General features: G+C 70.2%; 1 protein-coding gene across 1 annotated transcript in view; it reads right to left on the bottom strand.

Moving 5' to 3' along the window:
- Positions 1–27,235, bottom strand: part of PKD1L1 (polycystin 1 like 1, transient receptor potential channel interacting) — a 42,414-nt gene that overhangs the window by 14,965 nt on the left and 214 nt on the right. The window contains 40 exon segments of the mRNA XM_036010418.1: positions 437–665; positions 1,275–1,321; positions 1,323–1,382; positions 1,918–1,995; positions 1,997–2,126; positions 3,078–3,164; positions 3,960–4,152; positions 4,336–4,436; positions 5,115–5,272; positions 5,399–5,509; positions 6,779–7,006; positions 8,151–8,207; positions 8,492–8,684; positions 9,116–9,227; positions 10,422–10,542; positions 11,132–11,220; positions 11,223–11,273; positions 11,586–11,663; positions 12,470–12,647; positions 12,761–13,032; positions 13,837–13,902; positions 13,982–14,156; positions 14,549–14,669; positions 14,711–14,978; positions 16,165–16,328; positions 17,164–17,385; positions 17,679–17,860; positions 18,419–18,466; positions 18,468–18,563; positions 18,565–18,627; positions 20,864–20,944; positions 20,946–20,997; positions 21,519–21,758; positions 22,179–22,347; positions 22,703–22,822; positions 23,170–23,343; positions 24,343–24,653; positions 24,948–25,140; positions 25,293–25,401; positions 26,853–26,929. Coding sequence (XP_035866311.1) covers positions 437–665; positions 1,275–1,321; positions 1,323–1,382; positions 1,918–1,995; positions 1,997–2,126; positions 3,078–3,164; positions 3,960–4,152; positions 4,336–4,436; positions 5,115–5,272; positions 5,399–5,509; positions 6,779–7,006; positions 8,151–8,207; positions 8,492–8,684; positions 9,116–9,227; positions 10,422–10,542; positions 11,132–11,220; positions 11,223–11,273; positions 11,586–11,663; positions 12,470–12,647; positions 12,761–13,032; positions 13,837–13,902; positions 13,982–14,156; positions 14,549–14,669; positions 14,711–14,978; positions 16,165–16,328; positions 17,164–17,385; positions 17,679–17,860; positions 18,419–18,466; positions 18,468–18,563; positions 18,565–18,627; positions 20,864–20,944; positions 20,946–20,997; positions 21,519–21,758; positions 22,179–22,347; positions 22,703–22,822; positions 23,170–23,343; positions 24,343–24,653; positions 24,948–25,140; positions 25,293–25,401; positions 26,853–26,929 — 5,504 coding nt within the window.

The following is a 27,235-nucleotide window of genomic DNA, read 5'->3' on the forward strand; positions in this document are numbered from 1 at the left end:
TAACGTGCGGCCCAGAGACGCCGAAAGGTGGGCGCCGCTGCTCTGGAGCCTCCGCCGTTCACAAGCCCTCGCCCAAGCGGGACGATCGAGTGTCTGCCTAGGGGACCCGGTGCCCTCAGATCCCCTCGTCCGCAGCTCTCTGCCCAGAGCAGCTGAACTTCCCGGGGCCTGTGAGCACCCCAAGAGCCGGGGGTGAGGGCCCCCTGCAGTGGGTGCCACAGGGTGCATGCAGGGAGCCCAGAAGTCCGGCCCACAGAGGAGCTGGTGCCCCAGGCCCCTCCCGCAGACACACAGGTGACAAGCTCGTGCCCGGGTTTCACGGGCCGGGACGAGCAGCGCCCGGGAGGGGCTGGCCCAGCACCACCACGCACGGGGACTGGGAGAGCCGGGCGCTGTGTCCCGCTGGTGGCCACGAGGGGACAGGGTGCCTGCCTACCTTCCGGAAGCCGAGGCCCCCGCGCAGGCAGGCCAGCTCCCGCTCCACACGGCCGTCCTGCCGGCCAGCGGCCAGCCAGCACTCGGCGGGGAAGAACCAGCCGCGTCCGAGCCCCGGTCCGGTGTGCAGCTCCTGCACCATCACGTGGCTGACGTACCAGGTGGGAGACGCCCCGTGGCTGTCGTGCCACAGGCGGACCTTCCGGAGCGGGCCCAGCGGGGCCGGGGTGCTGAGGACGCACGCGGGCCGTCAGCCACGGGAGCGGGTGGGGCCCGTCGGCAGGCAGAGTGACACGCGAGGCCCCAGGGGGATAGGGGTTGGGGGTGAACCCCGCAGGCCCCTCGAGTCACGGGACACAGGCGCCCGGCCACCTGGAGCCAGGACCCCGGAGCCCCTCCCAGCCCGGCCCCTCTCCCCTCGCTGAGGTCCCTCTGGTAGGGACTATCTACCCACAGGTCCCCGTTGGTCTTAACGAGGGCTGACACCCAATACCCCCACCGCAAACCCTGGAAGCAAGCATCTCCGGGAGAACACAGCTGTCTCTCCTGTTCCGCCGGCACAGGTGCGCTTTTGCCCAGGGGCGGCCCCTGCCTCCAGCCCCCGTCTCCACACCGCCTGGCACCCGGCTCACCCGTGTGTGGGCAGAGCTAACCCCTGTAAGCGGTGCTGCCGTGATCACGAACCTACTGGCACATAAGGAACTCCTCCCTCCGTCCGCCCCTTTTCTGAGTGTCACTGTGTGGGGTCGTGGTCCCTGCCAGAGTGTGTGGGCGCCATCAGCCCCCCGAGCCCTCCCTGGCCCGTCTCCCCACCTGCGCAGGCAGAAAGGCCTGGATACCTGAGGACGAAGGTGTGCCTGGAATTCCGTTCGAACAGGGGCTTCCCCAGGGCAGCAGAGTTCTCTGGGCCCTGAGAGCCCGTCGTCACCACACAAGACAACGTAAACCTGGACAAAACCAGGACACGGGACTGAGAGTTCAAGCACGGTCCTCCCCCCCTCAGTGCCCCCTCAGCCCAGGGTGGGTACGAGGGCCCGGAGGACGCGGGGGCGCTGGGCGGGCAGGGGGCACCTGCCGACACACTTGAGAACTGGGAGTGAGTTCCGAGCACCAGGAGAGCCCACCCTCCTGGGGGACCGGGCAGGCTCGCAGCACCCACAGGCGGCTGGGACGAGCTCCGGGTGCCACCCGCACGGGGCCTGCATGCGGCTGTGGCCCGTCTCCCACACCCCGCCGCTTCAGGCCACCTGTCTAAGCCCCCAGCCAGCATCCGTCAGGAACCCCGGGAAAACTGGGGGAAAACCACCCACCCATGCTGCCTGCCAGCCGCCCAAGCCGCTGGGGGCCGTGCTCGCCCCGTCTCCCGAGGCCTCCCTCCGGGTGGCAGGTGCCGGGTCCCCATGACCGGACCAGCACAGCCTGGTTCCCGAAGTCTCAGTGATCCCCTCAGGGACAGTCCTGTCGCCCAGGGCGCCCGGGCACCTTCGAGGTGCAGCGGGCCGGAGCCCGGAAGCCGGTGTCCATGACCACCGCGTAGAGCTGGTGTCCTGGGTGGCACGCGCTCCTGTAGGAACACGTGGCCGGTCTGCCTCCTCTCACGACGGTCCACGCGCCGGCCCCTCACGGCCAGGAGCGCGTACAGGAGCGCACAGACCGCCACCACGGCGCCGGGGAGCGGGTTTGCCGGGCGCCTGCGAACGAAGGAGCGGGACTGAGGGCGTCGGTCTCAACACGGAGGTGCAGGCCAGAGGCCGGCCGGTGCTCCCCACGCTGGCTAGCACACCTGCACACGCATGGACACGGGCTAACACAGGTGCTCACACATGCACACTGGCTAACGCGTGCACACTAGAAGAGGGGCCCCCCCAGCCAGGGGGTCTGAAAGCCCAGCTGCACCTGCCGTCCTGAGCCCCAGTCACGGGCCCCTGGAGGCCCCCGCACGGCAGCCTCGATGGTGTCACTAAATGATCATCAGCTCCACCTGCTGGTCTACGAGGAACCAGCTCCTGACAACTGGTCAGTAACCATGGTGGCGTCCCCATGACACGGCTGTGAGGGAGGGGACGTCACAGCCCCCACACCGGGAAACGCAGACCGTCCCCACACACACACCCCAGGCAGGGTGGCCGTACAGCCACAGGTGGCCGGGCGTCAAGCGTGGCTCCTGGACAGATGGACGAGGCAGACGGGCACCCGCTCTGCTCGCCCACCTTTCGGACCTGGCACGCCTGTCCTACCCGCACGGCGGCGGAGGAGGGCGCTCCAGATCCGTCCCCCGAAAGGGGGCACTTCCGGGGACAACCGGGGGAAGTAGGGCCTGCAGACTGGGCAGCGGCGTCACTTGGACACCGACCCGACGGTCGCAGTGGACCGTGTCCCCACTGACCTCGGCCGAACCTCGGGGAGTTCTGTGTGGCCAGCCCCTGCTGCGGGGCTGAGAGCGCGGACAGATGTGGCTGACATGGTGACACCGGGTGACGATCACCGGCCAGCACGCGCATGCGAAAGGCAGGGGCCACGAGGACCAGGGACCACACGGCCACCGGTGCGTGCGGGGTGGGGGTGGGGGTGGGGGTGGGGGGAGCCTGAGCACCCGGGGGTGCGGACGAGACGTGTGCTGATGGGTGAGGAGTGGGACTCACCCCCGCAGCTCAGAGACGTCGCCCGTCTCGAAGGTGGAATTCAGGTCCCTCCTCGCGAGGGAGAAGGCGGCACCGGGGCGGTTGTAGCTGCGGGGAGGGGCGGGTGAGGGAGGGGCGTGTGAGGGGGGGCGTGTGAGGGAGGGGCGGGTGAGGGAGGGGCGGGTGAGCGAGGGGCGGGTGAGGGCCATGCGTGTCTGCAGGGCACGGCACCCGAGGGAGGGGGGGAGGGGTGGGGGGCAGCAGGCCCGGTGGGACAGGGCGACTCAGACCCGCTGAACGTGCTCGGCTAACGGGCGGGAGGCGGGGCCTGTGACGGTGTGGCCAGCGCCCACCTGAGTCTACGCCCACAGCTCCCGGGGCCACCCCGGCACCGCGGTCTCTGTGACGCCCCGTGACCATGGTGTTGGCATCCCCCTGACGATGGCCCAGGGCCTCCGATGACCCGGAAAAGCCCGTCAGACTGTTTGGGTGCCACAGCCCCGGTGTTGCCGTTGCCACGGCCACCACTGGGCGGGCTGGGTCTTCCAAACTGAAACCTCCAGCGGGTCTGCGTGTCCCCAGCAGGGCCCTGTCCAGTGAAGATGGGGACACGGGGAGCCATGGCCATGGATGGCCACATGACACACGGCGTGGCCCGGACACGCCTGCCCTCACGAGCGGCCGGAGGACTGTCTGACTCCGCTTAAGACGAGGACTGTTTCTGGACGTGCCGGAGAACAGGCGGCACAGCCTGGGTGTCGGTGTGCACCCGGCGACGGAGGCTCCGGACTGAGCAACACGGCCGACAGCCCCGTGCGCCCGGGGGCCCAGGTCAGGACGGCCCCGGGAGGAGACTCAGTTGCTGAGACCCCCAGCTCCCCCCCCCTCCCCCAGCATACGCACCTGCAGCTCACTTTCCCCAGAGAGGCGCCCGGCTGCGGGGGGAGGCCCGCGGGTGCCCACCGCCTCGCGTCCCAGAGCAGGCAGCGGACGCCCTGGACCCGCAGGGTGTAGCCCACGGCCTCGGCCAGGTGCCTGTCCGGAGGGTCCCTGTCGTAGTCCGCGTCCAGCAAGGACAGGTACGCCTGGGCGGGGCCTGGGAGAGGACGGGGGACCCAGAGTCACGGCCTGAGGGACGCAGAGCGGCCCAGCCCGGACCCGAGGCCCAGGGAGTGGTGACAGTGGACACGGGACTGAGCGTGGCGAAGCAGAGGACGCACGTCACCGGGGCCTCGTCCCGCGGGCAGAGCCGGGGGCGCAGGGAGGCCCGCCCACCGACCTCGCAGCGACGGGGCCGGCACGGACAGGTGCGCCGTGAGCCCCTCCCAGGAGTGTGTCTGCTTCACCAGGAACCGGGACGGCGTCGGCCTCTCCGAGAACCTGGGGACAGACAGGAAGCCCCGGCGTCCGGCCCTGTCCCCCGGTTTCCCCTCCCGACGGCTGCCACGCTAGCAACTCAGAGCAGAGACGTTCGCACGACAGGGGGTTGGGGGGACTGAACGCACCCCCAACCCCACCTCCACCCCGCCGAGTCATTCACTCTGCGCGGCCCTCACTCGCTGCACTAAAGAACAAACTCGAGCTCGGGCACCGCGGGGACCGCACCGCCTGCGCACTCCCGGAGGGCGGGCTTGCGCCCCCGTCCCCGTGCAGTGACTGTCAGCGGTCAGGCAGCGGCGGCCTCGGGGCATCGAGCGCAGCCTGGTGACAGGGAGACGCTGCTCAGAACCCGTCACCTTCTCTGTGTGTGACAAAGATTAAACGAAATCCAAAGCTTTTTGGGCCAAGAGACAGGTCTCTGGGCCCCGACAGCTTAGCTCGCAGGGCGGGCGCGAGTCAGCCCACGGCGCAGGGGCCCCAGGGGACGCCACCTGTGTCTCTCTCTCTCTCACACACACACACACACACACACCACACACACCCCTGGTGGAGTTGTCAATTTCTCCACGCAGCCAGCCCCCCGCTGTGTCGGAAGTGCAAGGTCGCTCAGAGACCTTCTCAGGGTCCGGCCCACCCCTCGCTCCAGCCCCGCGGTGGCCGCAGCCCGGCCCCACGCACCTCAGCAGCAGCAGGACTGGGAAGGCCCTGGCGGCCGGCCGTGAGAACGTGACCCGGACCTGCAGGGCCTCCGGGGGGGCCACCGAGAGCCCCGCCAGGCGGTGGACGTGCACTCGGTCCCGACGCAGCACGAACGCCGTCTCGTTCCCGCCGTCGCCCTGCCGGTGCACGGACAAGGGGCAGCGTTGGCAGACAAGGCATGGAGTTCGCCCTGGGAAAGTAGAGACGCCGCCACAAGGCGCCGGTGCAGCCACGGTGCAGCTGGGGGGCGGGGCTGTCCTTACCGGGCCGTCTTCCTCCCCAAACTCCACGGTCACGGGCGTCCTCAGCCGCTGGGTGCGGAGGGGCCTCCTGCCGGAGCAGCAGTGCAGGGCCAGGGCGAGCACCGCACCCACCTGGGGGCCCAGAGCGCACCTCAGGCGGTGACGCCAGCTGCTCCGCGGCTACAGCCCACCCCACTGTGGAGCTGGTGTGGGGGGCAGGGGCTACACTCAGGCAAGCACAGGTTCCCCAGCTAGACTGGCAGGACCCAGGACGAAGGTGGGGCAGGGGGCAGGGGGCAGGGGGCAGGGGGCAGGGGGCAGAGGGCAGGGGGCAGGGCTTCGCTGAGTCACTCTCACTCAAGTCCATCACCCTGGAGTTTCTGAAAGCTTCCTACAGAAGCCACACCTGCCGAGGGAGGGGCCGAGGGAGGGGCCGAGGGAGGGGCCGAGGGGGCCCCAGAGGGCCGGCAGGTGGTGGGCTGGACACAGCGCCGAGAGCTCGGCCCCAGCCGGGTGGGACACTCCCCCGGGTGTTGGGGACATACACGTCTCAGACAGTAAATGTTTCTGTTTTTTGCATGTGATCGTCCCAGGTCCCCAGGTCCCCAGGACCCCTGGCCGGCACCATTTAACTGGACCTACTGCGTACCGGACACTCAGGCCCCTCCCTACTCGGGCTATGAGAACTGACGCTGTTTTGAGTGAACGCACCGAACATCTTGCTTTGGAGAGAGCTGGTCTCCCGTCTCCCCGGGGTCGGGGGGGGGGAGACCCCTGACCGAGCGAGCAGGTGCACCCTGCCCCCCCGCCCCCAGAGGCCCGTCTCTGTGCAATTGCCCTTTCCACTTTGTTTCTGCTTCTTTCCTGCGTGCTGGTCACGGTGGTTTTCAGGGGCTGCTTAGCCACGTGTTTCCCCTAAAGGGGGGGCGGGTGCAAACACTTTCGCGCTGCACGAGGGGCTCGCCTCCGTCTGCACGCTCCTCCGTTCAGACATCACGGGGTGTGGGGGGGGCACGTGAGCGGGGGGGGGCATGTGGCGGGGCGGGGCGCAGAAAATGCAGGACCGCTGGCGCCCCCCCCCCCCCCCCGTGACCCAGGTCACTGCCGTGGCCTCTGGAGTGGAGGCAGAAGGGAAGCCCGTGGCCACAGAACCATGACACCCTGGCACCACCCTCCCGACATGCCCACCACCACAGGCTCGCTGACGCTGGCCCCCTCTTCTGTCCAGCCCCCAGGGACCCTGTGGCCAGCCTTGTGGGGACACACACACTCAGACCCGCGCCAGCCTCTGGCTCTGACGGTGGGACGGTGCGGCCCAGCAGGACACCCCGAGGGTCCCCGGTGTCTCTGCCCATGCGCACGGTCCCCACGGGCGGGAGCTGGGCCCCGAGGACCATGTACCTGGCCAGGCGCGCCCCCCCACGGGGCGGGGCTGCCCCGGAAGAGCGAGAGCTGGCTGACGTAGCAGGGGCTCTGCGTCTCCTGTTCAGTGAGGTCCGCGGGCAGCTGCACCCGCACCGGGCCCAGGCCCAGCGTGGCGCTCCCGGCACGGCGGTGGAGCTGCGAGCGGAACTCCATCCGCCCGGCGTTCACGTGGAGCTGGTGCTCGCAGCCCGCCAACAGGCAGCCCTGGAACCACACGGGCAGACGCTGGTCAAGACTTGGGTCCAAACGAGGACGCTCGGCCAGAGGACAGTGACACCTACTGTTGCCTTCTGTTCGGCGGCACCTCCCATGACGGCTGCCACTCTGTGACAAGTGCCCCCGCCCCGGTTCCGGGCCCCAGGGGGGTGGAGTGGAGGGCACGCTCTCTCGGGGCTGGGCCGAGTGCACACGCACTTCCTGATTGCCCAGTGCCACTCCTGGCATCCAGGAGAGAACGGGCAGGGCGGGGGGCCCCCCGGGGACCGAGGAGACATGGAAGCTTCCGGAAGGAACCCAATTCACCCCCGAGACGATTTCCCAAGGTCACGGCAGTGGGAACATCCACTCTGTCGGTGGAGCCGCCTTCTGCACCAGCGGGGGGGGGGGGGTGGGGGGGGGGCCGTCTGTGGGACTCCCTGCGCTCCCCGGGCACAGGGAGGCCCAGCAGAGCCCACGGGGACCGGGATGCTCCCAGGAAACCCAGCGAGTGAACACCCCCAAACGTCATGCTGCTGCCCAGCACCCCACACCCCGTACACCTCAGGGACCCACTGCACCTGGGGTTTCGGGAGAAGCGATCACTGAACAGGGGCCATGCTGGGGGGGGGGGGGGGCTGAGAGAGGGCAACGTACCAGCAGGGCGTCCGAGATGACCTGCACTCCGTCCTCGAGCAGACGGGCCGTGCCCCACGGGGGACTGTGGTCAGTGGCCTCCAGGACCCCTGCCACCAGCAGGGCGAGCTCCCTGCACCCGCCCCTGAGTCCCCCAGGAGGCCGGCGGGGGGCCGCCCGGGAGCCAGCAGCGAGCGGGCGTATCCGAGGATGAGGTCAGCGCTGGCGGAGCTCAGCTGCTGGAAACAGAACAAAGCGCTGCCACCACCCCGCGCCCCCCCCCCCCCCCCCCCGCTGCAGTGCCCGGGGTTGCCGGGAAGCGAAACTCCCGTGTCAGGGCCCAGGTTCAAGCCCCGCTCGCCCTGAGTTTGTAAGCGGCAGTCTGCTCCGGGGGTCAGCATCCTGACCCGCAGAGTGACAAAGGAGGACATGTGAGCGAGAAGGGACAGAGCAGGAGCTGGCCGAGGTCCTGGTCAGGTGCAGAGAAGTGGGGAGACGCCTGGGAAGCGGGGCGCACCTTGTTGGGGAAGCGGAGGAGGTCCCGCAGCATGAGAACCCAGTCGGCCGCGTCCTCCTGGGCAGGACAAGGAGACGGGGGCAGGGCAGAGGCGGTCAGCCCGTGCGGTGCCCAGCTGCACGGTTCCGCTCGAGCGGACAGGGACGGGGCAGACCCCCGCTCCGGGCTCAGGGACCCAGGGAAGCTCCCGGTGTCCGGAGAGACCGCCTGCTGGTCCCACGAGTTCCTGCTGGCGGGGCGCCCGTCCCTGACCGTTGACCAGCTCCCAGCCCCGTCGGGAGGTGACACGCAGGAGCAGGGGCCGGGCCGCCAGCGCAGGCGCACCCCGGCGAGGGCCGCACCTGGTCTCGGGGGGCGGGGGTGCACGCCGCAGAAACGAGCGCGTCCTGGATGCGCGGCCACAGGCCGCAGGAGGGGCTCCCGTCCCTCGCCCAGCGACTCAGGTCGCTGGCGGTCACGGAGACGTAGTTCCGGATTTCCGCGGGACTCGCCACCAGCCGGAGGGCGGACAGGCTCTTCAGGCTGGAGGTGTACCTGCGGGACACAGACGCGCTGTGTACCTGTGGGACACAGGGCCGCCTGCCCACCGGCAGGACGGCACCCGTCACAGAGACGCTCCCCGGCTGGGGCAGGGTGGGCGGAGAGGGCTGGGGAGGAGCCGGTCTGGGCGGAGGGACCCCCAGGAGGACTCAGTGAGGAGGGACGCCGGGCCCGGTAAACACTGCATGGGAACGGAACAGGTGGGAGACGCCAGCAGGGGGTGCGGGAACGAGGCCGGGAAGGGAGGGGGCACAGAGCTGGACCAGGGCCCTCGTGCGCCGGGAAGCTCAGTGGTGGGCAGCACCCGAACGAACCCGCAGCAGGTGGGAGCTACTGCGTGCTGTGCCCCACGGAGTCGGCCGGGCGGGGGCGGGGGCGGGGGTGGGGGCGGGGGCGGGGGGCGGGGCTGCACGAAGCTCACTCACACGTCCTCGCCGGGGCAGCCGTCCCCATGGCGACGGGGCAGCACGGTCACGGCGGCGGCACACGGCTGCGTCTGGGAGCCCTCGCCGTCGGTGACCACGGTGGACACCAGGACTGGAAGGGACACAGGGGTGGGGGGTCAGCGGGGCCGTCCACAGAGGCTTCTGTGGGTGCCGGCGGCCACAGAGGGGCAGACCCGCAGGCCGGCCCCAGCCCCCCGTGGCCCAGCTCCGTGTCTGGGCGGTGACCACACGCCCCGTGAGATGGGACAGCACCCGGGGGGGGGCGGTGAGCGCCAGAGCCCGAGGACCGCAGCGTTCCCCCCCCCAGAAGGCAGGCAGCCACCGTAAGGAGGGCCAGGGAGCGGGTCCTCCGCTCACACATGCTGGCCCACTGGTCCCCGGCCCTGCACCGTGTGCCCCTGCAGTGAGACGCCCCCGGGGGCCCCGCCTGCTGGGGGGGGGGGTCCATCAGGTGAGAAACGAGACGTGTGTGAGATGGCTGACCCAGGGCCGAGGGCCCGGGAGGGAGGTGCAGACTGAGAGGCCGGGTCCAGAGCCGCAGTGCCACCAGGGCAGGGCCAGCCCCGGGGGAGGCTGGGCCTGAGGTGGGGGGACGAGAGCTGAACGCCCTGGTGCGGTCGACCTGCTCAGACGTCAGGTAGAAGGAACCTCAGCAGCCACATCGAGGAAACCCCTAGGTCAGAGACTCAACCTCCCTCCACGCCGGAACCATCCGGAAGCTTACAAGACCCTGTCGCCCTGAGACCCTCAGTTCACGGCTCTGGGCCCTGTGGGTCGACGCCCTTCGCTCAGTGGCTGTGTGTGCGGCACACTCGGGAGGGGGTCCTGGGGCCAGGTGGGGTGGGGGTGGGTCCGGGCTGCGGGGGTGGGCTCCAAGGACAACACACCCCAGTGCAGCATCCTGTCCCCCCGCCCCCACGCAGGAGGGTGGGAGACCAGGGCGAGGCTCCCCCCGGCAAACCCTGGATTCGCCGGGACCACGCTGGTCCTGCGTAAACCAGGGCAGCTGGGTCTCAGATACTTTGTTTGAGCATCCCTGGCGTCTTCTCACTGACCTTCTGCTTCGGATTTCAACACGCACTGACGGGGCACACCCCGTCTGCACGTGAAAGTGGGCAGCTGACCAACCCTAAGACGCATCTGACTTCTCCGGGCGAGTCACTGAGAACCTCGTCTTCCCAGGTTGGGAGGGCCAGGGTCCAGGTGGGGGGTCCAGGGTCCAGGTTGGGGGGGGCGGGGGAAGCTTCAGGACGCAGCCCAGGCCCCCGATGGCCCGGCGACTCACCCTGGTGCCCGTCCACGGGCTCCCCCGCGGGCAGCACGAAGTAGTGCTGGGCGTCGGTCCCCCGGTGCAGGGTGCGTGGGGCGGCGTCCCCCACCCGGTAGCGGAACTCGTAGCGGAAGTCCTGTGACCGGTCCGTCCCGGGGAGAGCGGTGGGGGGAAGCTCCGATGAGCAGACGGACGCCGTCCCCGCCCCATGGACGCTCGGCTGGTGGGACGGGCGTCCCCAGCGCACACGCAGGGGTGACCACCTGCCTCCAGGGCCCCTTGCCCACGGCGCCCCCACGGGGGACACCCCACACGCTGCCTCTGTCACTGGGGGGAGCGGGCCCTCCTGGGCGGGGGCCTCCCGACAGCCACAGACGCAGGGAGCTCAGGGCTCCTTGGGGTGAAGGGGACGAGGCTGCCCCTCCACTTCCCACGGTGGGGGGGACATGGCAGACGGGGGATGGGGCCCCTTGTGCGGGCAGCACTCTCGGCCTCAGAGCTCAGAGCAGGGCATCCGGGCGGGGTTTGCCGGGGGGGGGGGGGGGGGCGCCAGGGCGGGGTCTCCTGAGCATGCTCATGGGGGTGGGGGTTTCTGGAGGGGCCGGCGGACATGGGACAGTCCGGCGCCCAGCCCCGGTTGGGGGGTGGCCTTTGTGCCCCCCGGTCCCTCAGAGAGCCGGCTGTGAGCCCCGCCCTCAGGACAGGCCCGGGGCCGCGGTGCTCACCGGTCGGCCCGAAGTGCAGAAGACGCTGAAGACGGTGTGGGCCTCCAGGCCGCGGGGCGGCTGCACCTGGCAGGCCATGCCCCGCGGGGCGGGTTGACGGTCAAGTACAGCTGAGCTTTCCCCAGGAAGCGGAGCCCCGAAGCTGCTGGGCGGGGAGGAGACGGGGCGACACCCCCGCTGGAGAGTTCTGGTAGACCCAAGGTTCTGACCGCGCACACCCCCGTGGGGCCCCAGCCCTGCGGACGTGCTGCCCTGGGCCTCCTGGGCCGCCCGGCGCTGCCGGGGCAGGACTGGGCCCAGCCACTGCGTGAGCCAGCACGTCCTCCGGGGAGGTGACAGTGGCCAAGGAGGGGACACCGGGCCCCTGGAACATGCAGCTGCAACTTGCAGGAAAAGCCGTGACTGGAACCCGATCCCCCCCGCCCGCAGCAGGCCCGGCCAGCGGGTCACCTACCCACAGTGGCCTGCAGGACGTAGGTGGCCCCAGGGCTCAGCGAGTACGGCTTCACTGTCACCGTCTGTCCCGCGGTCCCTGCAGGCAAGGAGGGCGGCAGGGACACGCTGGTCGGGGACGCTGCAGGGCGGCAGGGCAGACGCACCCCCGAGGGGATGGGGACACAGGCTGGGCCTGGAGACGCCGCAGCTTGCCGTCCCCCCTCGGCTTGGAGCTGGAAGCTCCCGCCTGGCCTCCCCCGCCCGACAGGCAGCCTGAGCTGGGCAGTGGCCGGGTCAGAGAGGATGCCGTCGTCCGGAGAACTCGGGGAGTCCCCGCATTTACGAGCGGGCCCACCAACTCAGTCGTGTGTCCCTCTCCGAGCGACACCTGAGTGCCCACAGGAGCAGCTCCGGGCCTGCGTGTGACCGCTGACCGCGGGGGACGGTGGCCCCGGCAGACAAAGACTCCCCTGACCCGTGCGCCTAGAACGGGAGACCCAGGGGCGCCCTGGGTGGGCGCCGGCTGCTCATCACCTGACGACAGGGAACCCGGGTCTCCAACCAGGGGACGGCGGCCCTGTGACCTTGGAAACGGCAGGTCCGGGCGGGGCTCAGCAGCCCCCCACCGCTTCTCGGAGGCAGCGGCCCGAGCTGGGTCTGCCGGTCGGCACGTCCGCACCCTGGGAGCGCGTGCGCACGAGGGGCCGGCCCCTCTGCACCTGGGCCCGCGTGGTGGCCTCTTCCCCTCCGGCCTGCAGGCCACGGGGGGGACGGTCGCCCCTGCAGAGGCCTTACACCCCCCGCTCCCCGCCTCGTCTGGTCCACAGAGAGGGTGCAGGCAGAGGAGGGGCTGGTGTCCCTGTCCCGGGCCAGCCGAGGTGCTGGGACAGAGGGTGCTCCTACCGGACGCGGTGTAGCCGTGGAAGACAGCCCGGCTCACGGGGGACTTGGGCCAGTCGACCAGGAGAGCAGGCCCGGCGCCGCGGGTGGAGAGGAAGGGGCCCAGCAGGTGGTCCCCATCCCTGGGGCTCTCGTCAGGCACCGGCGGTCGGTGCTGGCGCTGGCGGGTGGATGTGGGCCCCTGGGGAGACAGGCGGAGCCGGGACGATTAGGGAGAGGGTGGTCAGGACCCCCTGAGAGCACCGGCCATTCTGCTTCTGGACCCTGCTCATCTCCAGTCTCTGCCCACCACACGCGGTCGAGAGCAACGCGGTTGCCACGTGACCCGTGGGCCGTGGCATTCACTCGGCACACGTGTGCTCGGCCCCAGACGCCCAGGTGCGGCTCCTGGAAACGGCCGCCCTGCAGAGCGAGGCCGCGGCCGGCGTCCGGGTGAGCACGCTGGGAAAGGGCACGAGGAGGCCCCCCCGCCCGGGGCAGCGAGACGCTGGCGGTGGGGGGCGCCAGGAGGGGACAGAGTGGGGCGCAGGGAGGGGGCACGGGCGGGGGCAGGACCGCGGGGGAGGCTCAGGAGAGGGAGGGGGTAGCTCCCTGAGGAAGACGCTGCTGCTCGGGTGGCTGGGCTGGGGCCGGGGGAGCTCTCGGGGCTTTGATGAGGGAGGGCCGACCCCGCCCCGGCCCGGCCCGGGCCGGCAAGCACGGTGAGGCGGGAAAGCAGGTGCGTGCCGGGGGCGCCGGAGGGGCCCGGCCTCCAGGAAGAGCGGCCTGTGAGCGCCGTGCCTTCCCCCTCACTGCGCTCCCGTGCACACCCACTGTGCGAGACCCTCGAGCCCCGTGTGTCAAGTGTCTGATCACTATGTCACACACCCGAAGGTAACGTGTCGACCGAGGTTACAGAGTAAAACATCATTAAAGAAAAGAAAGAAACGTCCCTCTCGGGGCTCAGAGCGGCAGATGCGGGGAGAGCCCGGGAGCAGCACGAGGTGGGGACAGAGACCCCAGGCGGTGGGGGTAGGGTGGGGGGAGGACGAGAGGGGCTTCCCAGAGCGGCAGTCAGATCCTACAGGCAAGGAGGGAGGGTGTCGAGGGGGGCGCTTCTGGCTGGGGACAGGGGCCCACGGACCAGGGACGGGAGAGAGACGGTGCCCCAGGGCCTGGGCTCCTCTGGGTGTGTGCAGCTGGGGGCCCTCCGTGCGGCAGGAGAGCTGAAAATAGGGCTGGACTGTGCCCCCAAAGGAGCAACGCCCGCCCCTTGGCCTCGGGGCGCAGGAGGGGGCGCGGACCCAGGCTAGGGGAGTGGGTGGAGGGCCGAGGGGGCGGGGACAGGACCCGGCCCAGGGGAGGGGCCGGAGGGCGGAGCGCAGACTCACAGTCGGCCGGCCACCTCCCTTCCGCCGGCGCTGCTTCCTGGATGTCACCGTAATGAGCCTCGAAGTCTGCGGGACACGACAACGCGGGGACATGTCATGGGGACCAGACTCCCTGAAATTCCCGCGGCTCCCCAGGGACACTCACCCCCCCCCCCACCCCCGGGCAGCCCCCCCGGGTCCCGCCCCGCGGACGCGAATCCCTGGGAGGCCATCGGGCAGAGCGAGGCAGCGTCCTGGTCCCCGCCCCCCGGTGGGCGGGGCTCTGCGTGGTCACCCGCGGGCTGGATGCTGAGGCCTGGGGACAGGCCTTGCTCTCCTCTCTACAGGAGAAGCCGCACGAACGTCCAGCTGCCACTGTCACCTTGCTGTCCCCAGGGTGCTTCCCTCCCCAAGTCCGAGGGATGTGCGGGGGCCCGCCCACCAGCTCCCCCGAGGCCGGGACTCCGGGGTGCAGCGGCCTTGGCCAGGGCACTAGGCACAGCCCCGTCCCCTGACCGTGACCAAGAGCAGCCAAGGGGGATGAACGGCGGCAGGGGGAGGGGCGGGCAGTGAGGGTGAAGATGGTTGCAGGGCCAGGACCCGGCTCCCTGACCATGAACTTCCCTGAGCTGCGGGACATAGACCGGCCTCTGTCCAGCCTGAACCCCGGGGCTGTGGGAAGCCCACTGGTCATGGGGGGTGGGAGGGGCGGGGGGTGACGTGCACAGCTCACGGGCTGCAGCCGGATGGCCAGTGTCCCGAGGAAGGGAGGAGGGGCAGGCTCAGTGAGCAGCAGGGGTGGGTGCCAGGCGGGGCCCACGGGGACATGACCCACACCTACACCAGGGCGGCACCTACCAGGTGGGGGAGGGGTCAGGCTCGCTGGGGTCCGCACGTCCCAGGGACCCCCGTCTGGGGCCGCAGCGTCACCCTCGGCGGGGACGGGGAGCACAGGGCCTGTGGACTCCGAGGAGGCTCTGCCCTGGGGCTGAGAGGTCCAGCCGGCCCGGGGTCCGTGGCCACAGCGCCCATGAGGAAGGCAGCAGGCGTGACATGAGGCTCTGCCCGGCTTGGCCCCAGGGACGGTGGGTAGGACTCTGATGACCTCCGTCCGGCCCCCAAACCTGAGGAGCCCAGCAGTCCCACGGTCCTGCAAAACGGAACTTCAACGGAGATGTCACAGGGTCACAGATTTGGACGGGAGTCGGTTCCTAAGCGCTTACAGACCGCGCACCCACGCTCTGTCTCACACAGACCCAGTGCCGGCAGGAAGGCTGTGCGTGGGGGGCCCAGCGGGGGCGGACCAGCTGCCCGGCCACCGGGAGGGGCCGCCGAGCGCCCTGCACCCCAGCCCGGCCGCTGCAGGTGCTGGAGACACTACTTGGGCACGAGGGGCTCCTGGCCCCACCTGGCAGCCGGTGCCTCGGCAGCGGCCCCTACCCGGCCGGTAGGGTTCCCGGGAGAGGGCCGACAACCAGGAAACACTCCGTGGGGGCGCAAGAACGGGGCCCCCAGGGCGTTGGCACTCACTGTCCCCCGGCGAGGGGGCGGCTCCGTGAGGGCAGGGCTGGGCCACGGTGCAGGCAGGGACAGGCGCCTGCCCAGAGGGACATGTGACTGCCGCTGGGATCCCCCGCCGCCCAGCGCACTGAGTGGGGGCTTTGCCCCCCACCCCAAGTTCACCGGCCAGACCCGCCCCGTCAGCGCGGAGGCCGCTCCCCTCTCGGGAGCCTCGTGCAGCAGCGAGGGGAAGGGGGAGGAGCACGTGGGGTGGGGCCCCTCCGTGGTCAGGCCAGAGCGGCCCTGGCACAGCATCGCCCAGGAGGGTGCCGCTGCCCCAGGCCCCGCCCGGGACCCCACCACCCGTAGGCCCTGCCCACCACCGGGGCCGTGTCCCCCCCACGTGGCTTCCCTGGACTTGCCCCTCCTGCAGAGCCTCAGGACCCCCATGCCCTCATGAAACCCGAGGCTCAGAGCAGCTCCCAGGCACAGCCGCAGGGGACAGTGAGTACAGACCCCCCCTCTGCCGGCTCCTCGGCTGAGCCCCCAGCCACCTAGGCCCTGAGGACACCTGTCATTTCACAGGCGCACCCATTTCTGAACCAGGACCCCCGCCCCAGCGGTACGGGTGCAGCCTGCAGGCAGCCCCCCAGGCTGAGGTGCAGCCTCTGGGCCTCATCTCCTTCCGGTCACCACCGTCCACCCGATGCTAAACCAGAGGGACGGCGACACGATAGCCCATGGCCAAGACCGGACATACCCGGGCAAATGAATCAGGTTTCGCAAGTCTGTAGCGACCTCGAGACAGCTGCTGGCGCAGCCGGCGACAGGCAGCCCCGCGGTTCGTACCTTCCTCTGCAACGTCCCTCCCCGTCGCGTTGACCCGGAAGAGGTCCCAGGAGTACGAGAGCGTGGCCGCGTCGCCGCAGTCCTCACAGGCCGCCCGCAGCGAGAGCCCCTCGTTCCAGTTCACGGGGAGGCCTCGGAAGGCGACCCAGGCGACGGACACCAGTCTGCAGCGTGCAAGTCGGGCTTGGAGTTTGGGGAGCAGCATGGCCTCCCGGGCGGGCCTCCCGGGCCGCCCCCCCCCCCCCCCCGTCACGTCTGTTTAAACCGCCCTCCCCCGGGCCTCCACTGGGAGGGTCACGGCAGAGTCTGGGTGGCCCAGCCTGCGCCGGCGCCACCCAGCACGGCCTCACGTGACACCGCCGGGTCCCAGGGATGGATGCACCACCACACCCCCTGGAGCACAGGGGGGGCTGTGCAGCCTCCTCCAGGAAGCCCTCTGGAGCTCACCCAGCCCAGGATGCCGTCACAGAAGACAACAGTAGCTGCCCGGAACCCTTGCCAGGACCCATGACGGAGGCGGCTCTGCCCGTCTGGGCCAGCCCGGTGTCCCTCGGAGCCGTGGGCCCAGGGTGTCCGCTCACCCCCCCCTCCCCCACAGGAGGCTAGGGTGCCTGGACACACCGGCCTGCACTGGAGGCCTGGGCAGGGTGGGGCCTCCATGCCCGGGGCCTTGCTGTGTGGTCAGAGCGGTTCTGTGCCCCCTGGCCCCGCGCAGGCACGAGCTCACACTCCCTGGTGTGTGCCGCCCATGTGGGCTGTGCCACCCAGCGGTGCCCGGGGGCCATGGGCAGAGGCCCTGGAGCCCTCCGCCTCCCCCTGGCCTTGGGGCGCCCCCCCCCCGCCCCGGAAGCCGCACTGTCAGCGCAGCAGGTGGGTGTCAGGACCCCGTCCTGCGTGCACAGCCAGTTTGCTTGGTGGCCCTGACCCCAGCCGGCACGGGGCTCCCAGGACAACCCCCAGACGGGCGCCGTGGGGACAGCAGGGCAGGGCAGGCGGCACCTGAGCGCCGGGTCGGCGCGGGTAGACAGGAACACCTGGGCCTCAGACGAGTTCCGGCCGCGGCTGGACACCGTCAGCGTCACGAGAAACTGGTCGTAGCTGCCACTGAGAGCGTCTGCCGCGAAGGACAGGGTGGGGGCCGCGGTGTCCAGGCTGTGGGCAGCGGGCCCGGCCAGGCAGGGGCGCCCGGGGGCGCTGGCTGGCGAGCATGTCCAGTGGTACCTGCCGGGAAGCGGTGGGGGGGCTGGCGCACCTGCCCGGGGGGCCAGGGGCCGCAGCGTCACTGGGGGCCTCTGGGAGCCTGTGGATGGTGCCTGTGGAGGCACGTTCCCGGTTACTGGTGTGGGCAGTGTCCACGAGGGCCCATGCTCCAGGTGGATGGAGAGTGGACGCTGCCGGGTCAGGCCACCAGGGAGGGGCTCAGAGCTCAGAGTCGTCCGATCTCGGACCAGCGTCCCCAGAGCTGGGTCAGCAGAGGGCGGCGGCTGGGAGGCCGCACAGCCCTGGGAGCTCACCTGAGGGCGGCCCCGGGCCTGTCGGGGTCGTAGGATAGGGATCCCCGGAGGACGACGGTGGACGAGGGGGTCCTGGGGACGAACAGGTGTGTGCCCTCGGAGATCACGCTGACGGGCGCCCGGGATCGCACCTCCACCTCCACGCGGTAGTTGCTGTGCACAGGGCTGCCTTCCACCTGCACCTGCAGCGCGGCCACCAGGGGGCGTCAGCGGGACGGGCGGGGCGCTCACAGCCAGCCCTGGCCTCGTTTGCTCGCAGAAGCTGGGGGGTCTACACGTGCCGTCGGCTCCAACTGAGGCCTCGCTAGGGTGCTGCCCAGAAGGACTCAGTTCTTCTCAAGCCCCGGCCGGTCCCCGCTGTGGAGGCGAGCACCCTCCTGTGTGCCCCGCCCCCTGGAGACGGGGCTGCAGTGCACGAGGGCGGGAGGGTTTTCCTTCCCGAGTCTCTGTGAGCACAGAGCTGGGGGGGCGGGGGCTCCAGGCCTGTGGACAGAGCAGCGCCCCAACAGTCCACAGACTATAACCTGCTCAGTCGGCCAGATCACTCCCTGGTCGTGAGTTGCCTTTCGCTCAGCTCTGTTGGAGCTCCCTTTCTAACCCCAATTAGAGAAAAGTCAGTGGAATCGGAAAAAACCAAAACCCTCCCCCGGGACAGAGCAGGTCTGGAGCGATGGGCGCCTGGGAGGGAGGCCGGCGGGAAGGGCGCGTCTGCTCGGGTGGGTGGGCAGTGGCCAGCCCACCTTGGCCAGCGCCGTGTAGTTCCCGGGCTCCAGGGTGTAGCTGGGGACAGGTGATGGTCTGCTCGTGAGCTCGGACGGCGGGCGGCAGGCGCACCGGCGACCCGGCCGAGTCGGTGAAGGTCCAGGTGTAGGAAAGGCCGTGGGCACCTGTCACAGAGCACGGCGGCTTCAAAGGCGACCCCCAGGGTCACAGGCTGAGACCGCCACACCTGCGCGTGAGGAGAGAGGCGTCGCACCGGGCGGGGGTCCGTCTGTGCCGGGGCGAGTGACTGAGACCGCACACGGAGTTGTGTGGGTGCGGGCGGGTGGGGGTCCCGGGGCCGGGCCCCAGGCACTAGGCCACTCAGGGCTCCCGAGTCGCAGGGGACGGCACCGAGTCAGAGCAGCGGCGCACAGGTCAGGCGAGGATGCTGGAGCCTTGACTCCACAGTCACACACACGGGAAAACTCCCCTAAGGGCAGCACTCGTGGGAAAACACAAAGGGGAGGTTCACAGACCGGATTACAGCAACATTCCTAACTTCTGAGTATCAAAAGTGTAACTTTACAAAGCAATCAAGGGAACAGAAAAATCATTTGCCAAATATACATTAAAATATACTTTAGTATAATTTAAAATCAAGATCTCCAGCCTCCAACAGATAATCGAGTGAAGATATGAATCGCAAGTATATAAATTCCTGCCTTATTGTGCGGTTTTGACTCTGAGGTCATGCAAATGTTTTGCATAGTCAAAGTTTAAATTGAAGCAAAAAGAGAAGATTCCTGGTCGTTAGAAAGAAGAGAATGTAACCCGATTTCCAACAAACGACAGAATAAAGATGCACCTCAAGCGACCTCACACACAGCGTCCTGAGGATCTATTATTCCGAGGGCAGCCGGAACTTCAGATACATCTGAAGGCTCGTGAAGAGGTTTTATTTCTGGTGGTGATGTCGGCATTGTTACTCTGAAAGTGTTTCGCATATTTATGAGAAACATGCTGAAAAGTACTTGCAGAGCTGAAGCAGTGGTCAGCTGGGCGGGTGGGCAGCTTTCTGAGACCAGGGCTGGGCAGCAGCGCCCCCAAAGCAGCCCCGGAGCCCCCAGGGCACTGGCAGCATTTAAAGACAAAGATGAGACCCGTGCAACAATGTAACAAAGTGTTGAGGCTGTGGGTCCCCCACGTGGAGGGCAGGCGCAGAGGCTGCGGCCGACCCCGGGCGCATGGCGCCCCCTGGAGGATTTCTGATGAAGGTCTCCCGTAAAAGTTGGAAATGGGCAAGAGCTTGGAAATAAAAGGATTTTAAAACATGGGTATTTGTTACAAACGGAATTTCCCCTTCGGCTTTAAGTGACTTCAGTCGTGATTTAAATCACTTTAAGATTACTTTTACTGTTTCTACCCTGAACATGAAAGCACTCCTCCACTCCTCACAGAACTGCTGGGTTTGCCAGCTTCGCCCTGAGATGCCGGTTCTGAGCCCCTTGATGAGGACAGACGGGCAAAATCATGAGACCCCGGCGGGGTGGAGGGGCGGCTGAGACGTGGTTCTGAGGAGCCGACCGACGGGCCGAGGGCTGGGTGTGGGGCGGCGGCCCCGCCCTGGGTCCCGGAGCCGTGGGGACCCCGTGGGAAAGCCCCCACCGCAGGGAGACGGGGCACAGGCCGCTGCCGCTGGGCCAGCAGACGCGAGACAGCGGGACGAGGGGGCGGCTCCCACACGTGGGGGGACGTCCCGCTGCCACCAAACTCGGCGATCGGAGACTTTATAACAAGGAAAGCGGTCACTCTCTACCCCAGCACCTCAGTCCTGAGACCACACATGTGCCCACGAGCACACACGTGTGCACACTCGCTCACATATGTAAACACACGTGCACACACGTCCGTGCATGCAGGCCTGGCCCCGGCGCCCTCGGCTCCCCGCCACGCCTGGGGCCGGGGGTCACGCCCGGGGTAGGGGTGCCCGACCCGAGGGCACGGGGTGCAGCACTGACTCCTGGGGGTGCAGCCGAGCCGGGGGTGCTCACGCCCCGTGTCACCTGGGCGCCCCCCCCCCCCCGGGCAGGAAGAGCTGCTCTGCCGACACCAGAGCCCTCATCAAAGGCCGGAGGACACAGAGAGCGGCCCCGGTCTGGGACCGCGGCAGGTGCTCCGTGGGCGCGGAGCCGTCTCTCTGACTCTGGCGCCCGGGCGCCCCGGCTCCCTGGAAGCCCTGCTCTCAGCACAGGCGCCACACAGACACCCCTGCAGGCGCACCGGGCGGGGCCTCAGGGCCCAGAGGCGAAGGCAGGGTGCACTCGGAGGCCAGGGAAGGCCTGTCCCTCCCTGGGGCGGGGGGCTGGCTCAGGCCCTGGCCCCCGACAGGCACCCTCCTGCGAATGCAGGGGGCGGCCTGGACACGTCCCCACTTGGGCTCCTCTGGAGGAGGGCCGCCACCCAGGCCGGGTGTGGGGCCTCACCTGCACCTTCGCCGGCACCGGGCTGCGCACAGGTGGTGGCTGGCAGGGCTGGCGCACGATGACCAGGCGCTTCGTGAGGGAGACAGGCGCTGATGGCGTTGAAGGCCAGGACCCGGACCGTGACCTCTCCTTCCCTGGGAGGGCGCAGGGCACAGACATGGGGATGCCCGGTCGGGTCCGGCACCGAGGCCCCAGACGGATGCCCCCTGTCATGCGTGGAATGGGTGCCCTCAGGGGGACCCTGCCACGTCCCTCCTCGGCGCCCTCCCCCAGCCCCAGCCTGGCCCTCTGTCCACCTTGGGGCGACCCGGGCCGCCATGTGATGGGCACCCCGGAGCAGTGACCGGGGTCTCTGGACAAGACGGTCCCATTCTGGGTCCCGTCCCAGGAGGCACAGGACAGACCCCCAGCCCGCTGGTGAGCCCGCCCAGCCCAGCGGAGGGTCGCCCACAGCCTGCAGAGACGCAGGACGGAGACCGCGGGGCAGGCAGCCCCGGCCGGGCGGGTCGCGTCTGCTGGGGTAGGGCACATCTGCTCTGCAGGTGACGCAAAGGGGCCTCGGGCAAGACGTCCGGACCCGGGACAGGGCAGCCCCTCGAGGGCCACGGTGCCACTTCGTCCTGGAGGGTGAGACAGGCGGACCCACGCACCTCACCTGCCGTAGACGTGACGGGCGGAGCTGTTCCCCAGGCCGCCGGCGCCGTCCCCGAAGTCCCACCGGTAGGCCACGTCGGTGCCGAAGCTGAGCCTGCACTCGAAGGCCACGGCGGCACCCACCAGGGCCCAGGGGGCCGCCACAAGCCGGCCGGCGACGACTCTCCTCTGCGCCCGGACGCGGAGGGGCTGCGAGGCCACGCTGCCGAGCCCGTTGGAAGCCCGTACCAGCACGCGGTACCTGTGGGGGGGGCGGGGCCCGGGAAGGGCAGAGGGTGACGAGGGCCGGGCCGCAGAGAGAGCGCGGCGCCACGTGGCTCCAGAGAAAGGCAGGAGCTGACGCTTGTTTGCAGGGCTGTCAGAGCACCCGGGGTGGCTTCCGCCTGCTGGGGACGGGGGCGTGGCACTGCCCCTCTTTGGGATGTGCTGCACCGTCACCTCCCTCAGGAGCCCGCTTCTGCCTCGAGGGCGGGGTTCGCACCTGAACCTGGGACTGCCCGGCTGCCAGCCCCGCCCCTCCACCGCCTGCGTCCCCCCCATGGAAGCACCAGGTGGCACCAGTGTGCGTGGGTCCCTGAGTCATTCCAGGGGCAGCCCGGCGTCTCCGGACGGCGCGGAGCCTGCGCCACGAGCAGCACCCTGGGGACGAGGACGCACACACCCCCCGGGGACGCGGAGCCTCCTCCTGACGCTCCTGCGCGTCGTCCTCACGGGCGCGGCGTCTCCGAAGAGCCACGTGAACTCCAGCGGCGTGGTCTCCTCCGTGACAGCCACAAAAATGACGTCGACGTCGGTGGCAAACACGGTTCCGTTCGTGTGGACGGAGACGGCTGCGGCAGAGGGAAGGGCTGGGGTGGCCCGGGGCAGGCGAGGCCCGGCTTCCCGTGCGGGCTCGGCCGTGAGTGGGCAGGGGCCTGCGGTCCGAGCGCCAGCCGTACTCGGGGCAGCGCAGGCAGCCTGGGGGCCCGGGGCCCCAGCCATCGAGTGCCCAGCCACTTCCTCTGACCACGTGGACCACCCCCCGTGCACGCCTTCCGACGGAAGCCTTGGGGTCTGTGGCTTCCAGAAGAGTCCCTGGGCCGCGCCCATTCGAGGGCAGGCGGGGCCTCGGCAGCACTGACCACGGACCCCAGGGCTGCCCGTGGCCTTTGACCTCGACCGGCGCAAGTGGGAGTGGACACGTACGCTGCATCTGGTAGTGGACGGCCACGGGGGCCCAGGCCGGCCCTCCGTCCCCGGGGGCCTGGGCAGTGAAGGACACGGTGCAGGAGGACGCGGGGGGCGGGCGGCGCGTGACCACGGTGCCTGGAGGGCGGGAGGCCAGCGGGGGCGGTCTCAGTGGGGAGTCCACTCCCCCCGCCCCACGTGGGGTGTCTCCCACGCCCCCGCTCGCCCTCCTGCAGCCCAGCACGGCCGACCGCGGAGCCCGAGTTTCGGAGTCCTGACGGGCCGGGGAAACAAGCTCTGCCAGGACCTTCCTCATGGGAACGTCCGTGTTCCCCCCCCCCCTCGGGGCAGCGCCCTGCAGAGGGACGGCGTCCGCTCCCCTGGAAGGGGCTTTGCTTTCCAGACGAGGAAGACCCCCGCGTGCGCCCACCGCCTGCCGCCCGCCCTGCCCCGCCCCGCCCCGCCCCGTGCGCAGGACGGCTCACTTCTCGGGCTCGCAGGGGAGCCGCCGAAGGCAAGCACTTGGCCCCCGTGGACGCTGCTGGTGTTCATGGTCACGGCCACGCCCTCGAGGCCCATCGCCACGTAGTAAGGCCCCAGCCGCAGGGCACCTCCGCGGGACTCGGAGTGAACAGCCGCCCGGACTGCGTAGACGCCTCCTGCGGGGACGGGGACGCCGCCCGTGAGCCAGAAACGCACGCACAGCGGCTGAGCTCTCGGGCCCGTGGGGGGAGGCCTACGCAGAAACGACCATCGGGGTCGCCTCCCGTTCTCTCCTGTGGGAGCAGGGCCGTGGTGGGGGCTCGAGCGCCCTGCGGTGGCTCGGGGGGCATGGGGGCGCCATGGTGGGGGCACCCTCCAGACCAGGGGGCGGCGAGGTCACTGGGCCCTGGGCCCTGCGTGAGGGCCGCGCGGCTGATTCTGGGCAGTGGTGAGTCCCGGGGGCAGCAGCTGGGCGACCCGCACCCAGATGTCCCGCCCAGCGGGCGCAAGTCGGAGCCTGACCACAGCGGGCGGCAGAGTGGGCCTGACTCCTCCTGCCTTCACTGCCCAGGGCACAGCTCCGAGGGACTCGGCGGGCTGGCCCTGTCCAGTGGCCGGGCTGGTGGGCTCGGACAGGTGCCTGCACACCTGGAGTTCTCGCCTGCCCGCTCCCGTGTGAGAAACCAGCTAGCCCGCTGGGTGGCACCAGGTGTGTGACCGATGTGACCGATGTCCCCGCTGCCCTGGCCGACAGCCCCCGCCGGCCCCGCAGCCCCGCCCCCATACCACGGCACGGCCGCCGAGGGGCCGAGTGCGCGTCCACTGAACCGGCCGAGGGGGGCAGGACAGAAGACCGAAGCCCACGGGCCCCTGGCCAACAGCTCCCACCTGCCCCCCCTTCCCACGCAGCACGCCCGGCCAGCGTGTCCGCCCGTGGCCTCGGACAACCCCTGCCCTCTGGCCTCCGCTGCCCTGCACGTGAGGCCATGCTGTCTCCCCTCCCCGGGGCTGGAGGGGCTGGGGGAGAAGGTGCAGGAAGGGCAGGCAGCGTGTGGCCTGGAGCCTTCATTGTCCGAAGGCGGGAGTCCTGCCCGGAGGGCCCCTCTGCCCCAGCGTCCCTGTGCACCGCCCGGTCCGACCCTCGTCTGCTCCCGGCACTGAGCCCGAGCGCGTACCTGTGCTGTACTGGTGGCAGGCGGTGACGGCCACGTCGCCGGGTGTGCGGGGGACCCTCACCAGAACCCCCGATCCATCCCCGAAATCCACCGCCAGGCAGAGAGCCGCTGCAGGGGCCGTTTGGACCCGGAGCCCCAGGCCCAGCGCTGCCTGCGGTGAGCGGAGGGCGGCAGGACCTGCCTGCGCCATTGGGGCCCGGGGCTGGTGGGGGTCCGGGTGACACCAAGCGCAGGGCTGCAGCCGCTCGTGCCTGGGGCAGGAGGCGAGGGGGCCTCGGGCGTGGAGAGGTCCTGGAGGAGGGCCGCGGGGGCTGCGGGGAGTGGGGGGGAGCCTCAGCTCTCACGGCAGCCTGGCACTGGGGGCGCGTCACCAGCGTGGTCGGGGACAGAAGGAAGCATGTCCCCGCAGGAGGGGGCCCCCCGTGGCTGCGGACCCGTGTCAGCGTCTCCACAGCTGTCCTCCTCCCGCTCACGGTGTCCCTGCTGTGCGCTCTGACACCACGGTCACACTGTGCCGCCTCTGCCGTGGGGTCCCCGGCTTCTGGGCATGGCCCCGGATGAGGGTGTCTCTGGGGGACCCTGGCCTCCCCCCACCCTCAGTGTACCTGCCGGGCAATGTGGCCGGCTGCGACGTTGGGGTGCTGGTCTGACCACACTCGGCCATCGTGACGGGGGTCCCCATGGGGAGAGCGGCCGAGGTGACATCCATTCCGGGAAGCGGCTCGGGGGCCTCGTCCCCTGCAGAGCGTGGCAGTCCCACGGCACAGGAGGGGGCCGCCACCTTCAGGCTGCAGGGGCCTGCGGGACAGGAGCGCTGGAATTCACGGAGACCCCTTGAGGGTCAGGACAGGCCGGCAGGCCTCGGCGAGCGCCATGTCCTCAGTCAGCCGGCCCGCGGAGGCGGGGCCCCAGTGCAGCCCGCCCCCCGCTCGGGCGGCCCCCACACCCACCTGGAAGGTGCCGTCCGCTTCTCCAACCACACACGTCGGGGGACGGTGGGGACCGGGGCCGCCGCTGCTCCAGCAGCTGGTGACTTCGAAGGGGGCTTCCCGGGGGCCCCTGGAAACGAGGGAAAGAGGGGGAAGCCAGTCCACCGTCGCCGCCCGCCCTGGTGGCGCACCGACCGCGGCTCACCGTGGCGGGGACGCCGTCTGCTCCACCTGCAGCCCTCGGTGCCGTCACTCAGGGGGCTCTGGGGACCCCTGACGGGTGTCACCGGGGAGACGGCCCAGGGGCTGCAGCCCGCGTCCTGGTGGGACTGTGCCACTGGGCACAGGGGCGCATCTCAGATTTACCGAAACCATAGCCACCTGATGTCTGTCTGCCATCACGTTGTCCTCACCGCACACCTCCCCAGCGGCCAGACTCCAGGAGTCTCAGCCGTCCCCTGAGGGGCGGCCATCAGAAGCCGCCATGTGGGGCGTGGCTTGTCCAGGGGCAGCTGGCCGGAGGGGCACGTGGCAGGAAGGGGCAGCCAGAGGCAGGGGTGGGGGCAACCCCGGCGAGGAGGCCAGTGTCAGGACCAGCTCCTCTCCGAGGGCCTGGGGCCCACGGCCAGTGCGGACAGTGAGCCAGCCGGCTACCAGACGCTCTGCGGTGTCCCTGTGGCTGCCACGGGCGGGCGACGTGTTTGACCTTGAGCGAGGCTGCCGCTCAGGAGAAGCCCTGTTTCCACAAGCCGGGCTCTGGTGTGACGGCCACGGAGCAGCCACCAGAGGGCGACGAGGACACACACAGGGAGGGCGGGGGCACACGGGGAGGGGCAGGCGGTGGCTCCAGGCTGGGCTGTGGCCGTGAGGACGGCCCCCGGGCAGAGGGTCTGCCTGAGCCACCACGCTGGTCTCTCGCAGGCCAGAACACGAGAACACGGGAGACCAGGCGGGACCCCCTGGGCCACACGCATCGCCCAGCGAAACCTCAGGGACTCTGAGAAGGTCCGGGGCACGTGGACCCGAGGACCGGCCAGCCTCACCGTGCCCTTGGCCAGTGACCACCTACCGCAGGCCCCGACCCCCCACAGCCTGGTGGGGTGACGCCCAGAACACACCTCCCACCCACGCAGCCCCTAGCTCCGCCCCCTGCGCCGCCCCCATCAGAGGGAACGAGGGTGGGTCGCCCCTCCTGACGGGGAAACGGCTGAAGGACGCGGACTGGACGTCAGCCCACAGCCCCCGGGGACAGGCAGCTCACCCCTCCTGGTGGCCGGGAGCGCCCCCGGCGGGCTCCCGGGCCCTCGGGGTGGAGGTCTTCCCTGGGGTCGGCAGGTCACGGCCGTGACAGCCGGCCGGCCGGCTTCCTCTGAGGCCGCCTGGAAGACAGGGACGCGGAGCAGCCCCGGCTGCCGACGTCTGCCCGTGAGTGAGCGCCGCGGGTCGGGACGCCGTCCCGCAGGGGTGACAAAGGGACACCACGCCCCCTCATCAGCACACGGTCCCCTCGCTCCTCTCAGAAGGCCCCTCTTGTCCCGAGAGCTGGACGTGGGCCCAGGCGTCTGCCCGAGGGGCACCCACCCAGGGGCTGGCCTCCCGGTGTCGCAGGGGTGCTGGACGACGCTGGTTTGGGGGGGGTGTGTGTGGGGGGGTCACACCTGTGGCCCAGACAGGCGCTCACAGAGCAGCGCAACTCAACGGCTCGTCCACGTGGGAAACGGGCCCCGGGCGCAGCCCTCGGGGCAGGCCCAGTTCCGGCTGCTCCAAACGGAGCTCACCTGGGGACGCACCTGGCAGGTGCACCCCCAAGCCCCCAGCCCCCGGCACGTGAGCAGCTGCAGACGCCTGACCCGGGTTTCCCGGGAAGCAAAGGTGCCTGTCACCTCCAGGTCCCCCCCCCCCCCCCCCACTGCAGGACCCTGCGTACAGCCAGGTGCTCCGCTCTCTGGACGCCGCCCCCACCC

The sequence above is a fragment of the Phyllostomus discolor genome, chromosome 10 (assembly GCF_004126475.2).
Source record: "Phyllostomus discolor isolate MPI-MPIP mPhyDis1 chromosome 10, mPhyDis1.pri.v3, whole genome shotgun sequence".
Lineage (NCBI taxonomy): Eukaryota > Metazoa > Chordata > Mammalia > Chiroptera > Phyllostomidae > Phyllostomus > Phyllostomus discolor.